This window comes from Gasterosteus aculeatus, chromosome 7 (genome assembly GCF_964276395.1).
Source record: "Gasterosteus aculeatus chromosome 7, fGasAcu3.hap1.1, whole genome shotgun sequence".
NCBI lineage: Eukaryota > Metazoa > Chordata > Actinopteri > Perciformes > Gasterosteidae > Gasterosteus > Gasterosteus aculeatus.
In genome coordinates, this window is record NC_135694.1 from 7,415,083 (window position 1) to 7,435,388 (window position 20,306).

A 20,306-nucleotide genomic window follows, 5' to 3' on the forward strand; every position below is an offset into this window, starting at 1 on the left:
CTAAGCTTCTCCTCTTAATGACAATTTAAGTTTCTTAATTCCCTCATTTGAAAATTGGGCATACGGCTGCCACTTTCGTTCTGACAGCTTTTTATTATTCTTTTTATTACGTCCTATTGATTATTATCAGAACGCTTCTGCAAGTGCGTGGTTTTACACAACAACACGGACACATGCAACGTTTTTCCACTGCGCTCTGCAGAACGCCGTGCGGCCCCCCCGTCCCCCCACTGTCGCTCCCTGAGCACTGCCGTAGGCGCAGACCCGCTTAACGCTGCCCGTTGACATTTTGCTATTCACCAGCCACTTTTGTGTAATCGAGCCCATGCGTACTGTATGAGGCAGCTGTCCACGCTTCCTCCCCATGCTAATCATCAGCCGCACGTGAGGGGCTCTGGACTGGAAATCGATATTTGAAAAGGTGTTCTGGTGGAGGGCAAAGAGGTGCCAGCAAGTTATGAGGGTTAATTTAAGGTGAAATCTTTGTCATACTTTCAGCATGGTACGTTTCCCTACTTCTTGCACATACAAGAGGGCAAAAACACAGCAGAGTCGATGTTTGTTTACAATCTGAGACTGTGCACATGCAGACCAAACCCAACTGGCTTCTGTCTCACATAACATACACTGTTAATGGCGTGGGCAGCACTTAGTGTATGTACAAACACTGCCATTTGGCCCTAAGACAGACAGAACATATCCTCGGGCGAAGCCGGGAGGTAGTTGGCCTGCGGACTGACGAGAGGATGAGAGTGGGGTTCAGCTTAGGGCGCAGCAGGGACACGGAGCCTGTGCCAAGTCGGAAAAAAAACACACGACCAGACACCGCTGTCACGGATCATCCCGTCGTCGAATTCGCACCGACACGAAAGCACGACGACTTCGACACCGTGTTGAGGCGAATCCGTTATGGCACAACCGCAAGAGCAAACGGGGACAGATGAGCCAGTCTGAAGGGGCACGGAATGACACCATAAAAAAAAAAAAAAAACAGGTAGCAGCCGCTGGACGTACTATGGCCAATTGTCGCACGGACTTCTTGGTGGACTAATGAAACAGCGCCGCCAGACAGGCAAACAGCGGCGCGACACAGCGCGCCGGTGATTTACGCACGCAGCGCGCACGGCACCTGCTATGGAGGATCATCAGAGGAAGTACTCACGCCCCGGAGGAGTTCTGTCATTGTAGCAACAAGGTTTGCATTGTGGAATTCTAAATGCAGACATTTCATAGATGGTGCCGAGAAGGCAAGGCGACCGTCTCTGCGACTGACACGAGCGGAAAACTAAACGGACAAGGAGCCCGTCTCCTGGAACCCTGCGGGGCTTGGGTGACAGCGTGTGCATGCCGCGGCGATTAAAGTGCCCGCGGAGCGCGTATGAATACTACGCCACCCCCTTAAAACGGTTGTTGAAATAGCACAGTCCCACTTTGATCGAATAAAGGCAGCTTTCTTTCGCACATTATCACATCACGCAGGGTGGATAAGTACGGAGGTGCACAGCCACACCGCGTCGTTACAGAGAAAAGACCCCCCCGGAGCATCACTGATGGTGACTCCTGTGTAGACAAGTAGCCAGGTATTGCCAGGTACACTTTAACGTCCAGCAGCTGGGCGGACTCCCTAGATTGAGAGCAAGGGGACATAGAAGTGTCCCTTTGACGTGCTTTAATCAGAAGGGTGGGACAGACGGCGGGTTCCAACCACGACATACACAAATAATAGTATAAATAATACAAATACCCGGAATGTGATATTCGCGCAAACGTGAACGCGATCAAGCACCGGCCGGGGTGTCCGGTTTACAAACGTGCCCGCTACCGTTACCGTTAGTATTATGACGCTCCTGCGCAATGCCAGATAGTCCTCGGCGTGAACAACCTTTGCTCCAGCCTTTGTAAATAACACCCGTTTCTCCCGACAACAGCACATCAAAGAGATTGTCATCGTATTGAGTGGATTTCATGCGTCAGCCAAATACCTGACTCCGAGACATATCAGTCGCTTGGGCACGAAAAAACCCTTCTCGGGGAACCGGAGCGCGAAGAGTCCCGCGGGCTGGAAGGATATCGGCAAGCGTGCAAACACTCGCTCTCCGACTGCGCGCAGAACATAGGAGCAGAGCGCCGATCCCGAGCCCGTGCACGCACTACGACAACTACATCTTTAACCGCGGCGGAAAGGGAGATTCCCCGTCACTCGTCATATATTCCCTGCGTTGTATATTCCCCCGCATCCTCAAACTGCGTGCAGACGCGCGCAACACCGGCATGCCACCGCCGCCAGCAGCGGAGGAGGAGGAGGAGAAGGAGGAGGAGAGAGCGTGAACTTATAGTGCAAATCACTGTCTCGGATAGTCAGTGTTGTCCAACGTTTCCAGGACGGAAAACAAAAAAATCAAAAAAAGAAAGTCCACAGGGCTAGAAAGATGAAAGAAGTGCGCTCACCTCTAATTCTCTCCACACCGAGTCCTGGTTACACCTGTCCCACGCCATCCAGCCACTGAATGACGGCCCGACCCCCCCCAAAAAAGAAAAAAAGAAGAAAAAAAAAGAAAAAAAGAAAGAAATGAAGTAAAAAAGAAATCCACACACGCTTCCCAGTCGCTCTCACACAGGCAACTGCTGCCCCTCGCCGAGAATGAACCGAGGGCACCTGTCTTACAACTGCTTTCCATCACATGACAAAGCTATTAAAAGTAGGCAGGGGAGTGACTCCGAGTCCACGCTACTCGCCGGTGACGCGCGGCGAGCAGGCGGGGTCTGCCTGCGCACATAGTAAAATCATCTCCGTGCACTGCAAAAAATGTCCACCTCAAAACCATATCTGGGGTTTATTAATCTATGCGCGCGGTATTCTGTGCATACATGCAACAACAACAACAAAAACGCACGTGACCGACGCTGCTTGGATACACTCGAAAAAAACATCTGTAAATAAGTAGCGTGACGTTGAAAATGCTTTTGTGAAATTGTTTTCATTTGATGGGATTTTTTTGCAAAATCTCGATTTGAGTTGTTACTCTAACAGCTTTACTTTGAAATGCTTCAGAATCAAATGATTTGGGGCCTTTTCTTCCATTTTTTGTCCTCAGAGTGGGCTCAAAATAAGGCAAATAAGAGTAAATGGATGTACGTCTGGTTTTGTAGTTTGTAACCATTCAACTACACAAATGTCAGCAATATGCCGCCTTGACATTCAGGACCAATTCTATTTTTGGCGAGGCCCATCATCAGTCATGTATTTGGTTTGGAACAAGTGAACAGATGGGACTTGACTGCACCTCCGAGTTCATCGAATTGACGCCCTCGATCTTGTGTCGCTGCCCAATAAGTGGAGGAAACCTTTCCACAAAGCCGGTCCTGCAAATACGTCACAGAATCGGGATTCTTGGAGGAATGAACCAGGTCCTTCGCACGCGCACAAATAGGTCATGTTATGTGGAAAACAAAGTCATCACATATTTCCAGTATGCTTCAGCAAATGAAAACAAAGGGCTGTATTATGGAGGATCTCCACCACATGTTGTGGTGTTTCTATTCTTATTGTCCAATTTGTGCCATTGTTTGATACATGAAAATGCTCACTTAGAACAAAGTGGGTTGTTGTTCTTCTTCTTTGTCCATTCAGAAGCAATAAAAAGGAAAACTTTGGCGTATCAGCCGTGTATACAGTGTCAACAGGGCGTGTATAGGCAACACTACCGCGGCCAAATAAAAACAAATGCTTTGTGGACATTTCAAACAGACTGGGGCGTCTGTCGGGGAGACTGGCACTCGTCCTGCAGCAACAATTCTCTTTTAATCCCAAATGTTATTTTGTGCTCTATTCGTATACGGTTAACTGAATTGGTATGTTAATTATCACCGTTACTGCCTCAGGGGCCGTCTCAGCACGTTCATGAATAACAGAATTCTAACACCGTTCCATGACATTTTTACCAAGGTACCTTTTTCTGTTTAGTCATAAAAAATAATGTGTATGCACTGTGATTGTAAGACATTTAGTGTGTTTTATGTTTTGTATGAGGGCATTCGTACCGCTCAATCTATACATCTGCCTCTCCACCCGTGCCCAGAGATACTACCCAGAAGCAACAGCGACACCCGATCCGAGCAGGTGGTGTGTGCAGTGACCTCATAGAGCCCATATGGACCAGTACCACGGAGACGTAGTATAGTGGGGGAACATGGGAGTGACATGCGGCTCGGTGGGGGCTGGGACCTGTGACAGCGGAAGTTACAAAAAAAAAACCTTGTTCATCATCGGGGAGTTAATATGTACGTGTCCAACGGATGAAGGTAACTGCCGGTAGAGTAGCAACTGGTCAGGTAGCTTCCTTACAACTTGAGTATTATCACCACAATGAACGCAGTCTTGCCAAGAAAAAAAAAAAGGAGAAGAGAGAAACAAATCCTTGGCAGAAGACGCATGCTGGTAAACTATATTCCTCCCTCTCCTGAAGCGCCATGCGCCAAGTCACAGTCAAAAGGCTTATCTGATTGTACTCTTCATGCCAATTAAGGCACGGGAGCCAAAAATAGATATTATGTTCTGATTCCCTTTCTTGAATGGCCTTTGATTCATTTTCTTTCGCAGACACATTCTTGCTTGAGGCTGGATATTTATGTTTGCAGGGTGTAGATATCTGTATCTACACCCCAGGTAAAGGAATCATATCAAAAGGGGAAAAGGAGGAGCGGCGTGTTCTACAACCCCACTGAAGTACAGGTAATCTTTGAAATGCCACAGCCTTCCCTTTCAGTCGCAGAGAGATGCTAATGAATGTGTGAGTATGGAGAGATGGTCACATGCAGGATGAGAAATGGGTGATGTTTAGCAGCCCCACATCAGAGCGGATATTCGGGGCGGTGCACCGCCAGCGGAGGGCCCCGACATCACCGCGTTTTCTTTCATTCGGCAACAAAAAAGGCCCTTGGGTCTTGCTTTCACACTGCTCACGCATTTATTCTTATAGATATTAAGTCTCAAGGGGACTGAATCTATAGGTCGGAGTGCGAAAAGTAGTTCACACCCCTTTGGGTGTTGTTGCCACAAGACGGACCTGACCTCTTAAATTGAAGATCACAAACCTTGCAGACCAACGCACCTGCAACAGGAGACGTTAAAGACGCAAATCAATTGAAACGCGACTGTTGATTAATCGCTAAATGGCTCACAGCTCAAAAATAATTCCATGTGACAATTTCTCTGTTTGCACAGAGAATATGGCCGGCTCCACACGTGCACAAACCCCTTTCACGCTCGCCGGAGTCGGCCGTGTTCTGCTAGCGCTTCTCAGAAAGAAAAGGGTCTTAATGATTAAACAATTTCTCCCAAGAGTCAGCTGACAAGTGGAGCTCTCAAAGCCAAAATGGGGGCTAATTGTCTTTGTTTGAATATTCTGACTCATTGTACAGTCTCACATTTGCATTTACAATATCCAAAGGAATCTGGTATTAACATCGCTGTTGAAGAGTTGAACGAGTACTGAGCATGCAATGTCCTTTTTTTAATTTATTTTTTAAGTGTCGTTTTTGACAGTCCATCTATACTCAAGTGGCAGTGTCTTGTTTTCCTTCTTCCATAAATTGTGTCAGCGGCCCTTTGAGACTGAGCGGCTGCACAGTTTGTGTTTGCGTGGGGGGGATTGATATCACTTTGAGCATGTCATTGCTCCCAACGGAATCTATCCGAGCATCTGGCCATTTTAATACATGGTGGCTGGATTCATAGGAATTAATTGAGGGCAGAGGTATAACAGAGTGTTACCTCTAATCATTTGTTGTCTGAGACTGTTAAAAGACGGTTTATGCTTTATCCTCCCGCTTTCCCATCTGTGGTGTTTGGGTGATTTCTTTTCCCCTTGACAAGTCATATTGTTTTCTCCTTTAGTAGGAGGAAGCCAGAGGAAGTGGTCAAATTTCAGAGGAGTTAAAGGCTCTACAATAACATAGGACGCAATGCCATACAAAACTGGCAACAGGAAATGTAAGTGGATACGAGGTTTGAATGGAAGATCCTGATAGTGTTGAATGATCACAAAGAATTTGACTGTATATTTGAAAACATGTAAAACTACATTTTTTAATTCTTAGTCATTTCTGTGTGTTTTCTTCCACGTGCCACAGAGAGATCTCTCTCACTAGGTCAATGCATTCACTTGGCCTCCGTCGGCTGCTAGCTCACGCGTTACAGGCGACAAGATAAACAGTGTGACGCCACAAATTAGGCAGACGCTTGCCCCTTGACATACAGGAAGCTGCTGCATTTTCTCCTTGCGATGATTCCACACCTCCCCTCTTTGTAGTGCCCTTCAGAGAACCTGCCGACTCGCCACCCTGCGTGCGAGCGTGTAATCCTTTCCATCAATGAACTCCACTGTGTCATTTAGCCACTTTGGGGATGGAGGCTGCTTTCCCCCCGCAGAGAGTCCGGCCCACATTATCAAGGCAAATGGCATGAAGAGGCGACGGCCGGTTAGCCGTCGCTGAGCCTCGGAGCTGAAAATAGCATCGGCCCCATGCAGGGACAGGTAAACACCAAAAGGAGCCCGGGACGCTACACGAGATGGTTCCGCCCTCCCCACATCCCCTCCTTACTCCAGCTCTGTTTTGGAGGAGCCGGGGAAAAGCGGCGACTTTGCCCTCCCTGCCACGGATGAATAATATCACGGGCTGTTATTGGGCTTGTTTAAAATCACCAGCGAGATGCATTTGGGAAACGGTGGCAAAAAAACACAGGGTGAGCTGTGAGCACCGGCCTCTTTGTGCTAAACCAGCGCTCTGGGCGGGGACCTGTTAGGCCCCTTGTGTTTTGCTTGGATACAGCACTCACCTGGAGTATTATCATTTTTGGACCATGAGGGTTTGGGCTACACACACATAAACAAGGGTCACATTGCTACAAACCCAAACTGAGAAATACATGTGAAATTCCAATAGAACGCCCCATCCACAGCAATGTAACAGAGAGGACATGAGAGGTGGAGGAGGTCCAGTTAAATATGTTTTGTACTCAAAGGGCACATTAAAATAGTGCTTGTGGTCATGCTAAATATCCAGTAACACACTTTCCACGTATAATATCCCATTTAAACCACAGTCAAAATGCATGGCCTACTAAAAGCACTGGTATTTGCAGCAGTATAGCCCATACACAGGCATTTAAATAATAGGTTTTCTTTTCTGGCACGCTTATGCTCACTAGATTATGTGTGGATATTGAACTGCTTGTTTAACTATGTATAACAAAATTCACATTTTGACTAAAGCAGCACCAGGAGTCTAAATGAACTCCAGAATGTGAAAAGTACCTTAATGAGATCTTATCACTGGCTAGAGGCAAATTTTGTTGCATCTTTCTGCCAACTGCAAAAAAAAAAACCCTCCTGTGAGTCACTGAAAGGGCCCAAAGCACAACAGATGTTGCTTGATTTCTGAAATAATAGAGAGACAGGGCTGAATACCTTGACAGTGCAGTTCTTATGTACTCTTAGCACTGGAGGAGCGCCAGGGTAGAATTAGGTCAGATGAAGTGCATTGTGCCCGGTGGAACTCTGCGTTGGAACAGCATCGGGGGAGAGAGGAGGGTGGTGACACACAGGTAGAAAATTCTGTAGCAGCGCAACGGTTTTTCTTTTTTTTTACCTTTTACTCTTGTATCATGGAAACGTGAGCAGAAACATTACACCCCTGAGTCCAGACTGCAATCTAATTATTTTAAGCAATGAAAAGGGAAAGGGGAATGAGAGAGAAAAAAAATGCATGCGAATACAGCCTGCATACGGGGTGTGTAACCACAAGCCTGAGAAAAATCCTTACGGCACAATAAAACTGATTGTATCATCACCTTTTTTTCCCCTTACAGGGTGCATTTCTACTACTCTTCACATCACCTCCTAAAAGGAGCATGTACAGTGCTCGAGTACACAATGATGAGGGGGGAGGGGGAGAGGAGAAAGCGGAGCCGGGATGAGAGGAAAGAAAAGGCACAGTCAATACCCATTTTTGCCAAGGCATCCTCGTGAAAAAGAGCAAAGAGACAAAGGGAGCAGATGGATGGAGATGGAGCAAGTGGTGAAAGGGAGTGTGACAGAGAGTAACAAAAGCAAGAGGGGAGCAAGCCGCTGTGAGTGAGTGAAGATTTGGAGAAAGACGCGGCATGAATTAGAGGCAAATATGGAAGAAGGGGAAGGAAGATGGAGGCCAAGTACAAGGCGGCGTGATTGGGGACAGGAAATGTGGACTTTAATAAAGGGTCAGAAACCACGGCCGGCCGGCATCCGCCTCGCCATGCCCAGAAGCTGTTCCATCACTCATGTGAAGATAAACGCCTCCCCGTCCCCACCGCTGGGGCCGGCCTCCCCGTGCCGGTCCTACCACATCCACTATCTCGGCGCTGATCTGATAGCTGCCGCCTCCCCCCAAACCCTCCCCCGCATGTTCCGGTTCCGGTCTGAGATCTTCGTGCTTCGTGCGACGGGCATCTGGCTCACACGTGCTACGTATTCATTTAAATGAAGGCCACTGCCAACATGACCTCATTGCCCCCCTCAAGACTATCACGTTTTGGAATGCCCCCCCCCTCCCTCATGACTATCACGTCTTGGAATACCCCCCCGCTCACTCCTCACGTTAGTAATATTAAGTGGGAAGAAATAACAAGTTCCAGATGTGACGGTGACAGAAAATGATAATTGGTTCTGATGATTGATATTCAAATGGCTCGGCGGCAATCCCTTAATATGAGAGTGTGTGTAAGCGGATTGCCCAATAACATCTGCTTTTCCTCGTGGGGAAATGTCAGTGTCTTTGGTGATTTAGGCTTTTTTGTTTTTCACCAGTCAAATGTTATTGTGCCTCCAGCCATTTCCACTTTCCGGATTTCCATCGCTTACTTTTTTTTTTCCCATGATATTTGATCATCAGTGCTAGAAATCACGAGAAAGATGAATCGGTCCAACCCTGGCAACTCTGTCCTTGCAGCCTTTTCCAAGGCCCCTTCATAATCCCTCGTTGTGTGTTTTGTGATGCTCTGTGTCCACCGGGACTGTCATCACCGCCACAATAAACAGGATTAATCAGTGCTGGCATTGGGCACTTTAGTCCAGATGACGCGTGTAATTAAGGAGTAATTGGCATGTCATCTGTACATGAGAAAATATGACGTGCGGGAGCCAGATGTACTCGTCCCGCCGCCCGGCAACAAGCAGGGCTTTAACAACTGCGTCCTCAAAGGCTTCTTTTTCCTCCTCCCGGAGAGATAACTTTCCTTGCACTGCTGACACTCTCGCTTCCCCGACGTCTTTATTCACCCTACAGACCCTGTTGCATTGTAATTCACTCCCTCATTCGTTTATTTACATGCTAACACACTTAAACACTAATTTGCTAACTTATTCATTTATTTGCATGCTAACCCACTTACAGCCACTAGCATTCAGCAACTTATTCATTTATCCACATCCAGGATGACACAGTTACTTTCTTGCGTATTCATTTATGCATTCTCACTGGCTTAATTAAGAGGCCCCTCTCTTTTCACTTTGCACACAAGGGTGGGTTTATGCAGCTCAATATATACTTTGGCTGCACACAATGGAAGATGGCCAAGATGCCCTTTCTTGTTTTGGGTCATGGCGGCTGCAACAATAGGTCTGAACTGTCCTTATCTCTCCTTGTAAACGTGAAGCTCCGGGATAAGTCAGAGCGCAATTTCATGGCTCATGTGGGAGATGTTAGGATGAACATGACTGAAGGGAGGGTTTTCTTATTTGCCCTTGCATGTTCTATTTCCTCGGCTGTTAGGGAAGTCAGTGGTACAAAATTCCCCCAGCGGGCTTTATGGCGATGCTCTATCTCAAGCTCGCACGAAACGTGGGCGCATACCTATTTATTATTACTTCATGCTTACTTAGAGTATTCGCGGCCATTTGTCAGTGTAAATGCAGTTTTGAATTACATTACCTTCACAAGCAACATTAGGAATGCCAAACTTGCGCCGCCTTCTCTTTATAAATTGACTTTGGAATGTTAGAGGCGTGCCAAAGGAAATTATTACAATGGATCATACCTCTCATTTCTGGGGGAAATGTTAAGCACACCAAACAAACTAACGGAAGCCAAGGATCACTGTAACGGAGTTTGAGCTGCAGCTGGTTCCAGGAGGGGGAGCCTGACAGGGAGCGAGGTCAGCGGTGCACTTGGCTGGTAACCCCCGATAACTGCTGGCTAATTTGCGGTAGGCCGTCAATCGCAAGAGGAAACCTACAGTCACGCCGAGGGGAGAGAGGGTGGCCATAACGGCAAAGCAAATGGCTCATAGAGATATCCCAGTTGTTTTTCATCACATCAATTTCACGCCTGTGCCGCCAGTTTTTTTGTGACAAGATGGGGACGGGGAGGAAAGAGAGAGAGAGGGGGGGGGGGGGGGGGGGGGGGGGGAGAGAAAAGTGAGCTTGTGAAGAGGAAGAAAACAAGAAGCTTTAGAGATACATAAAGCCGGCAATGTTAATCTCAGGGCTCCGTTCCTGGTGCGAGTGGTTCCCGTCATAGCTGTCTCCCGAAACAAACAAATGGGAATATCTTCGAAGCTAATATCTACACTGACAACATTATTCACCCACTTCTCAAAATATGGTTGCAACACAGAACGTCTTCCGGCAATTCAGTTGACTATTGCTGGAATGTTTGCACTGAGTCGAAGTAAGTCATTTGATTTCCCTGCAATAAAGCCTGTTGACCTTACTGATCCTTTTATTGCACCTTCCTACGAGCATGTGCTGCTTTGAATGGGTCAAGTAATACGACCGCGGCTAATTGTGCCTCTGCTCTTACGTCAAGGTGCTGACTTGCCTCACAGGAAAAGTACCTGATTCCACAACAAAAACTTCCACTGAATTCAGCCTTCAGGTTTATCTGTGTCCTGTCTACACAGGCTGAGATAACAGAGCTCCAACCTGCCATTTGCTCTGTGGTGTTTTGACCAAACACATAAATCCAGTCTTACATCTGTTTGAGGAAGTGGTGTGCAATGCAGCATGATTGCATAAAGCAGCAACTGAAATTGAATACAAATATGTTTTGGCAGTAAAAAAAAATCAGCTCAAAACTGTAACACTTTGGGAAACTTTGGAAAAAAGTTTGGTGTATATGAGTGGACTCGTAGTCTGCAGATAAGCAGCAGGAAGCCCAGGTCTAATAAAACTTCCTAAAATGGAGTGCTGGCACAAGAAGGGAATAGTCAACACGACTCCAACTCAGTGGACAATCTTCCATCCAATATAATTAATGACCGTGCATTTTTAATTACCCCTGTGTGGCGGTAGGCACTACAGCTTTTGTTTATTGAGCCCCACTGATACTCATATTAACCAAGTTAGGTTAATGATAGAGGTATTTAACTTAATCGCATTTTTATTACTCCCGCTAAGAATGAAGCAATTAATTAACAATGGGCAAATTAAGTTCCTCTCCTGTAATGGCCTACCAACACAGGACATCATTACCAATAGTCAAAATAATTCATAAAGAGGAGTCAGGTGCCAGTGGGAACAATGAATATTCCCCAGCATACGTTTGATTTTTCATTTTAGAATGGAATAAATTATGAATACGGTCTGTCAGCGGACTTGTTGGTGGTACTGCATGCAGAGTGAGCAGCAGGATTGAGATTGCAGCACCTTGAGTCCCGGATTTGACACAGGTGTCTGGCCGCAAAAAGAAGAAGAAAAAAAGATATTTGAAAAGATAAAGAGGTGAATTAAAGATGCACAGATAAATGAGAGGGCATCCAAAAGAAAAGGAGAGATGTGGTGCTGAGGATGAGGACAGAATGTTTAATAAATGACATCGAATAATGGACCTCAAAGACATAATCTTTTAAGCTTGCATTTGAAGGTAATCTTCCATTAAAGAATATACTAGCTATTTCTTTGTGGAGAAGAAATGCAAACACAGCAGAACTGTTGGGGACTTCTGTTGTGACTTTGCATAGAGGAGTGACTGAAATGGGGCAATTTCTTTGGCTGCGGACATCGGTTGGTAAATTCTTCCATTCCAAAAAGAACTACTAAAACAGTGACCGCGAAGAAATATAATCCCCCACCCCCAACCTCCGAACACACACACACACACACACACACACACACCCTGAGCCAAAGTACACATGCAACAAAGAAGGAGAGATTAAGGCATTAATTCAGTGAGAGGGAATAGGATCCTGGCATAAATTTAGAGTGAATGTCTGGGGTTATCTCCTGTGCTGACTGCTGTTTCTCTCTGTACTCCATTGCATTCCACATGCAAATGTGAATCAGGGTCACGTCCTGTACATCCTGTCACATATGAGGCTGTAAACTCTTGTTTTTCTTTGATAAGCTCTGTGTGTGTGTCATTGTGGTAACAACAGGTGCACTCCTGTGTGAATGTGGAAAAGTACCAAACTGGCCACGTGCATAGTGCTCTGTCTGTATGTGTGTGTGTGTGTATGTGTTTGTCAATGTGAGTGTTTACATCTCAGACGGCGCGCTTCGAGTGCCCCTTGCTGCTTTAGAAAAAACGAAAATAAAAAGTATGAAGGGAGATTTTTATTTGTTTGCTAGTCATTGCTAGGTGGGACAGACAGTACTTGGGCATCCACACCAGCTATCTCCTGGCTTCACACTGGAATCCAGCTGGCTGGCATTGGGGCACCACAAGGTACCGCATATCGCTCTTTCCCGCACATTCACAACATATCGCTCCAGTGTTGTTAATGTGCGGGAAAGTGTACCTCATCATCTAGAAAAAAGAAAAAAAAAGTCTGGCAGCCTCCAGTTCTCATTAAAAATGCACAAACACTGAATGCTCCCATTAATCTAAGCATGCTTTATTTAGCGAGGGTAGCCTTGTGTACAGTCTATTCAACATAGCAATTAAAGCAGGTACATTTGGCTTCATCAAGGCCCAGCCGAGCGCAATGGGCCAGAAATGTGAAAAATTCCTCCAGCAGCCAAAGCCCTGTCTGAGCCAGGATCTATTCCGCAGCACCAAGATAGATATGGAATTGGAAGATGACATGATTTAATCTTGCTCCTGCCTGATAATGGAAAGAAAATCTGTTAATGTTCTATCTACAGTGTTGCAGATAGTCATCTTTGAGGTATCAATTTTTATTTCAAATCATGAGTCATCCTAATTTAGACCAGAAAATGAGCAATAGGAATATCACGATGCATCTTACTAATATATGGCGGTAATTGTGACAATATATATGGAGAAGTAATTTCACATGCATTTAAAAATAAAATGGTGCTTATTTGTAATGCATTTCGTGAGTTGGTGAAGAACAAAGTGGAGTACATTCGATAAAGACATCTGTCATGACATCATTACGGCTGCAGTAAGAACTTCTAACAGCAAGGGGTTACAGGAGAAGTGCTAAGAGGCAAGCCATCGAAGCATGCTTTCAACTGCAACCCGAGTAGGTTACAACGTGGAGAAATCACATGTGCAGACTCTTTAAGACTTTGACGATCGGCCAAAGGGACAGACAGAATAACTTGCATCGTCCCGTCCCATAGCAACAACGTTTTACTTCTCGGGTTCAGAGCTGGCACAGAGACACAAAGGCTTGTGCATTTGGGCAATAGTCAACATGACGCTTCAAAAGAAGACACACAATATTTGGGAATTCCAATGGCTCTTATGCGTATGTGTTGGGCAGACACGACTAAAGCAACGGGCACCAAATTGCGAGAGCGTTGTTGTAGCGTGCAACACTAGTCATATTAGAATCACTTAGGGGCACCTTTTATTTTGTGCCCGCCCACAAGGGATAGGAGCATTAGCCACATAAATTGATAATGAGATTACGCACATAATGAAAAGATGAATCGTCCACAACGGAGCATTATAATCCCAAAGATCACGAGGGAACAGATGCATCATGGAGACAGATCACCCAAACAAAATGGAATCACTCCAGGGACTCCAGTCCATGCTGGAGTGCCTCTCATGTAAACAGGTGGGAGTTACTGTGTCACTGTGTCGTCTTTGCGAGTCGTTTTGCAAGTCAGGGAGGCCAGGCTATATCAAGCTGTGAACATTTTCAATATCCTAATAATAATTACCCTCAATTCACCCTCTGCCCCACAAGCAGCTGGAGTAAACAGGCCAGGGATATGACCCCCCCTGTGCTAAAATGTGAATTCTCATCGCGAGGTGGCCACATGGTATGGATAAAGATAAATAATTTTCTATATGTACAGTATGTGAAAACTACCGGGGCTGCCAGGCGTAAGATAAGAAGTCCGCACAGTCCACTGTTGTTTAAAAGGATCCTTTTTTATGGATTTTATTTATAGTGGATCATGACCTTGAATGAGATTAGCAAATCAATAACATAAATTCAGTAAGTGCATTCACTGATAAGACCACAATGCAGGATTGTTTCATGCTAAATACATCCTGTGAATAATGAAAGTAGGAAAATGATTATGTCTAAGTACTCTATAACATGACAAAAAACAGTGGGATCTGATGGCTGCCTCTGCTGCTGACCCACACGTTTCTAAATACATTATGTTCCATTCCACCTGGGAGGGGTAAGCATCATAGTACCGTGGGATAAGTGGCCACCTATCCCAAATGGGATATGTCAACTAGTCTGATCTGCTTTTAGCATTTATACTACATACAAACTGACCTCTTTATACAGAGCCTAAACTTTCAACTCAACTTTTGTATGGATTCAGCGATTGCACTACAAGTCATCGAAGAGCTTTAAACCTCAACACCTCAACTGCTTTCAGTAGCCCTTTCCAAAGGGAGATTACACAATACTGCCGCAAAGAGGATCCGCCGCTGCAGCGGCTTTGCCTTTTCACGCCGTACCACAAAATAATGCCGGCAGCAAAACAGGCATGACGCTTAACACAACGTTGTTGGCCTCAAGTGCGCCGAATATCATAAGTGTCGGACGGCGACTTTGCCTCGTCAGCTCGGATCTATAGAGTACCTCCTACGCCAACTCTGCCCCCCCCAACCCCATCACAACCCGGTAGCTTTCATAGGGAGGAGAAAGGTGTAACAGAATAGCGTGCCTGTCGCCTCTTGAACAGGCTGCGTGAAAAGGGGCTTATGCTTGGACTTTAACTCCGATCCCAATTGAACTCTGAAAGGAGTAAAACTCTGACATCTCTGGTGTTCTGGACTGAGCTTTTTGATATTTCCAGCAATTTTTATAAGATAAAGCCGGCGAAGTGCTTATCTTGCAATAACCTTGACAACTACTGACGTTTTACTTTCTAGTGATGAACCAAATCACATGATTTCATAGCTTGAGTCTTGTTGAGTCAAATACATCTACACCAGAGCAAAGATGCAGTAGCGTCCGGGTAAATGGACTAACTCTGTTATAAGCCGTACTTGGTTACACAGAGGACAAACCTTAAATGACATGTCGTCCAGGTGTGACATCACCAAGCTTTGGTCCAAAATGTTGCACAAATGAGGAATGATTGTCAATAGTTGTGCTATGTTACGGGTTTCTGGGCTTGGAAATTGAGGCCTGGAAGCATTTGATAAGCAATGTAAAAGAAAATACATTTGTCTCTGTGTGTTTGTTTTTTTCACTGTCATGTTCTCCAACACTACGTCTCCTTAGGGACTGCCAAGCTCAAACCTCAACTGTTCCCGCAACCATTTTCACATTCTAGGCCTAGACTGGGGCAAGGCAATTTGGCACTCGGACCATCCATACAGTGCCTTGTCTGGGAATGGATTTAGTGATTCTGATCTTTTTTTTGTGCCTACGCTCTTTGTCTCCATTGTTAAGACTCAGGGAAAGAGAGAGAAAGAGGGGGGGGAAAAAACAAGTTTGACCGAAGCCCAGTCAATTATCTCCCAGGTGTTTGACTGAAGTGATTGTAAGCGATCGCGGCAGTTCCCACGAGCCCTGGACTGAGACGGGCTGGAATTAGCCAGGAACAAAAACCCGATTCAGCAGAAGTGAAGAAATGGCAGTTTTGAATAAAAACAGGCGGAGAATGCAAAAGAAAAGACTCCCTGCAGAAGATAAAGTCGAATCTTGGCTCCTTTTTCTGTCCTCCATTCCCCTGTTACACACAGCCTATCATATAGCCCGGTCTTTTAAACAAACTGTCGGGGCTGGAATTGTGTCTGTGGTGCTTCCAATACCTTATTGTGTGGAGGTTAATTACTGGCAAGGCATGAGAAAATTACATTCTCAGAAATAAAGTATTATGATTGGCCCTTCCGTCGGCTATTTTAAGTAATGCGTGTATGGTATTCATACAAGATAGTTGGGAAGCCAGATTTTTAGACTTGTTCAATATCAAGTAACCTCGTTTTAAGTCATCTATTAAAGCGGCTATTTTGAATTGCAAATTACCTTTTTTTTCCCACAGCCCCAAACACCATTTCCTCCCGAAGATTAAGTCATAGTCTGTACTTGAGTGCACAGAGTGTTGTAATAACACAGGACACTTTTGTATTGATAGCAGTGAATTTCCTTGTGTCTTTTCACATATCTCCCTGGGAGGATTCAGTCAGGCTGAAGGGAACCATGTCTGTGTGGGGAGGATATAGTGTAGATTGACATTTGGAAATGGAGAGGGAGGAAAAGGATGGATTTCTCAAGCGCGACCTGCGTTGCTGTAAAGTAAGTAAGTTCTGGTTAGCAGCTAGCTGCTGCACGAGCCCGTTCACTTTCCTCAAGTCATTTCTTAACAACTAAGGAATGGTTAACTGAGTAAAGCAGCCGGACTCCGCCTCGATGAAGAGAATACGCAAGAGCCTGCTTAGGTTTGCGCGAATCTCGTGGTGGCAGCCCTCAGTTCCCGGGCAATGATTGTGCATTTTACCCTCTGCTGAAATCTTATTTACTCTCGCCTTCCACATGAGATGGCCACGTCAAGCATGGTTTGCGTCTGCTGCGCTTTCGCTCGGCTGCCCCGTGCCGCACGCCAGCTCACGCACACACACACACACACACACACACACACACATACACACACACATACATCGGGGCTTATGAATATGAAGCCCGAGGAGACTGGACTCGCCTGGCGGGGGCGAGGCTGGAGGTATCTGCCCAACCGGAGAATGGGCAACCCAGAGTCAAAGAGCACAGCACGTGCAAGTTAGCGCCGCTTTGGACTGGGATGAGCGAGTAATCGCAAACCCGGATACGACTCCGGGGGCTATGAAGCATTGCGCTTGTTTAAGATCGGCCCCACCAGCATATACTGGCACACGCATACACCCAAAGCACATGCGTGCATTACCAGAAAATACGTCTCGATGATTCTATCTCAATAATAAGTGAGCAAGCCCTGTGTGGTTAGCACTATGGGCTGGGCCCTATGTGGGCCTTTTTCTGACTTGAAAAGAACACATTTCCTTTTCAAACATAATAATCCATCTCACTTTTCTGGTCTCGGGCATCCACCTCATTTGTAGTCACCTCCTGCCCTCATGTTGTCAGCTTCACACGAGATATCATGACAAGTACACACTAGCGTTTAGAATAAAAAGCTCAGCTTTAGGGCTGAGTGTATATGTGCATCGGGAGATTACACCACTGAAACAAAGTAAATTGGCATCTTCCAAGAATATACAGGGACGTTTAGAGATACTCGGAGAGAATTCATTCATTGTGTGTTAATGGTAGTAGTAATGGCCAGCTAGTGCCACTGTGTTGTGCACAGCGTGTGCCAGTGATTACTTTATTACAGCGTCGCCAGTTCTTTGATCTTTGATCAATGAACTGACACCAACACCTGCATCCCAAACAAACAAGCACGGGAGACGATATGCTGAGAATGGAGCATCTCCCACAGATATCAGAACAACAGACTTTCATTTGATGCCAGTGGATGACCATGTTGAACTACAGAATTTATCAACATTATATAATAGACCAATAGTTGTGCATTGTGCAATAATTTGTGTTTCTGCAAATTCAATGCAACTGCAGCATATATTTAATTGGTAATGTATGACTGCTTCTTGTTAGTACTTATTATAATGCCGACTCAGCTTCTTTAAACAAAGATCAATAAATGTGTTGTTCTGTAGACACCTGTGACACATGAAAAATCGATCCTCTGTTTGCCAGCTTAGTACTATAAGGGCTGTGTTTGGTTTGGTTTTGTATTGCAGGAATAAAAGTCCTCATTCATTTCGATGAGGGTGTCCACACAAAGGGCTCTCACAGAATGAACCTTTTGCTCTCACACAATCCAATTCCATGGCAAACTATGTACAAGGATATAACTTTGCCACATGAACAGTATCGCTCCATTACTTACGTCACAAAAACTGAGGATAAATGATTCTCACTGTCATAACAACGATGATGTCGTCACTTAAAAAGGTTTAAAGTAAAATAAAACGCTGGGATGTGTTTTGCCATCGAATCACAGGTATTAATGTCTTAATCATCCTACTTGCTTCTGGAAAAATTGTTAGAAAAGTTTCCATCAGTGACGCACAATAACCACTGTCAATCAAAAAAAGTTAGTTTATTATTTGAGCGACGACCTATAGCTGAAAAGTAAATCTTCTTAGAGTGATTTTTCTTTCTCGCCACTGTGTCTGCCCACCTCTATCCTGGCCAACACCTTTGCACAGGTGCTACTAAAAACAGACAGTATTGACGTCTAGTCTACTGCAACAAATGGACAGTCTGATGGAACCCAAATGAATTTGGAATTGCTGCAGTCACACTGGGACCTGTCTCTGAAAATGTGGCCCAGGCAGTTACCGGGCCCCAGTGTTTACCAGAGACAAAAAGAACACAAAAACAGAGCCATTAAAGGGGAAAAAACTGTCTGTACTTTAATACACAGTGGAGGAAACAGAAGCTGGGGCGTGTCGTGGCGTTCAAGACAGATTGACAAAGTCATCACTGGCTGAAGCTCAGGGCTTTCACAGCCATACCCAAAACCTGTTTGTAACATCTTATTTCCAGCGTGTGCCCAGGGGCCACTTGCGCGTGTCTCGGAAAGCTGTGCTCTGCAGCCACACTTGCGTGAAGCCCCTGATGGCTGACAGAGCCCTCTGATCTGGCTGCTCACGCTCTGCTCCACACACTGGGGATCAAGGATAAAGGACCCCCTTTCCCTCCACTCAACTCTGCTTCCCCCCCCCCTCCCTTACTTACCCGCCGAGCATCACTCCGACCACGTCCGTTTTAACAACTGCCTGCCGGCGTCACGCTCACCTTTTTTTTCCCTTTTTTCTTTACTGCACCTCCTCTCACGCTTCCTCCCCCTGTCGCCGCTTCTTCCTTCTTGTTTCCTCTCTGCCACTGGCCATTGAGTGCAGCGAAAGCTCGCCGAGTGGCTCTTTATTGAGTGTCACGCCGGCCGATAATCGCAGCTCAGCGGTTATCGGCCCTCCACACCAGGCCCATTAATTAGGCTTAATAGTTGAAGAAGCAACTTTTAAGGACGCACTCGCACAGCACAAGGCCGCGGCCACGAGACGCCACTTGTTTGCGAGTGGCTTCTGAGTGTGTTTTTATGAATGCCTCCGTGCAGGCGCTGTTATTATTTGCCCGTTGAGCTGATCACGGGGAGGCAATTGGAATGGATGGATGTCCGTGGTTCGTCAAGCCGACGACGGGGCGGCTGAAACAATGAGCATTGGGGACCGGTGTCAACCGAGATTACCGACGTCTCGGGGAGCGGCGAGGGACCCCTCGGGGATGTCGGATCGCCGTATTGCCGGGGCTGATGAGACGGCGACACACTGTAACACAAAAGGTGCCGTAACATCCCTTCTCTGGGACGCGTAGGCTCGCTCCCTGTGACAGGGGGGGGGGGGTCACGGTGAGGTGACACACAAAGCCAACGTCTACCGAGTTGGCCTTACAGCCGGAGAAGGGTTCTCTTTGAAGCAGATGCTACAGATGGATTTCCTGAATGTTCCCCTGATAGGGAAACACAATTGTCAAGTTGGGCAACCAAACACACATGCCTCTATTTCTAGGTCAGTATAATCTCGGCGCATGTCAGTTTCGCACATGCACACAAGTAATGTGTTCTTTTAAAGTGTTCAATCCCATTAAAAGCCACAAGCCCGTTTTCTAAGAGCACCCGCGGTGAAATAAAACCCCAAATATTTGTGTATGGCATCAAAAGGGGCTTACATCGCAGACAGCACGTCCTCAAACAAATATTGGCGAAAATGTTGGGGAGGGATTTTGTTAATTGATGCTGTCCTCTTCCCCTTTTAATCACATAAGCCCTGGATGAATCTTAGTTTAATTCGCTGATAGAATGCCTCTTTTTCAA

At 46.0% G+C, this 20,306-nt stretch overlaps 1 protein-coding gene across 17 annotated transcripts in view; it reads right to left on the reverse strand.

The window, feature by feature from the left end:
- Positions 1 to 20,306, reverse strand: part of ppargc1a (peroxisome proliferator-activated receptor gamma, coactivator 1 alpha) — a 221,335-nt gene that overhangs the window by 31,515 nt on the left and 169,514 nt on the right. For 8 of the 17 annotated variants that reach the window (XM_040181780.2, XM_078106348.1, XM_078106344.1 and 5 more), the window contains exon 1: positions 2,449 to 2,699. The exons of 7 other annotated variants lie outside the window; for them this stretch is intronic. In XM_040181780.2, the coding sequence (XP_040037714.2) occupies positions 2,449 to 2,496 (48 nt within the window). In that variant the 5' untranslated portion in view covers positions 2,497 to 2,699. Of the gene's footprint in view, positions 1 to 1,982; positions 2,700 to 20,306 lie in introns of those variants that run through there. 2 more of the 17 variants (XM_078106349.1, XM_078106345.1) reach the window with 1 other exon arrangement.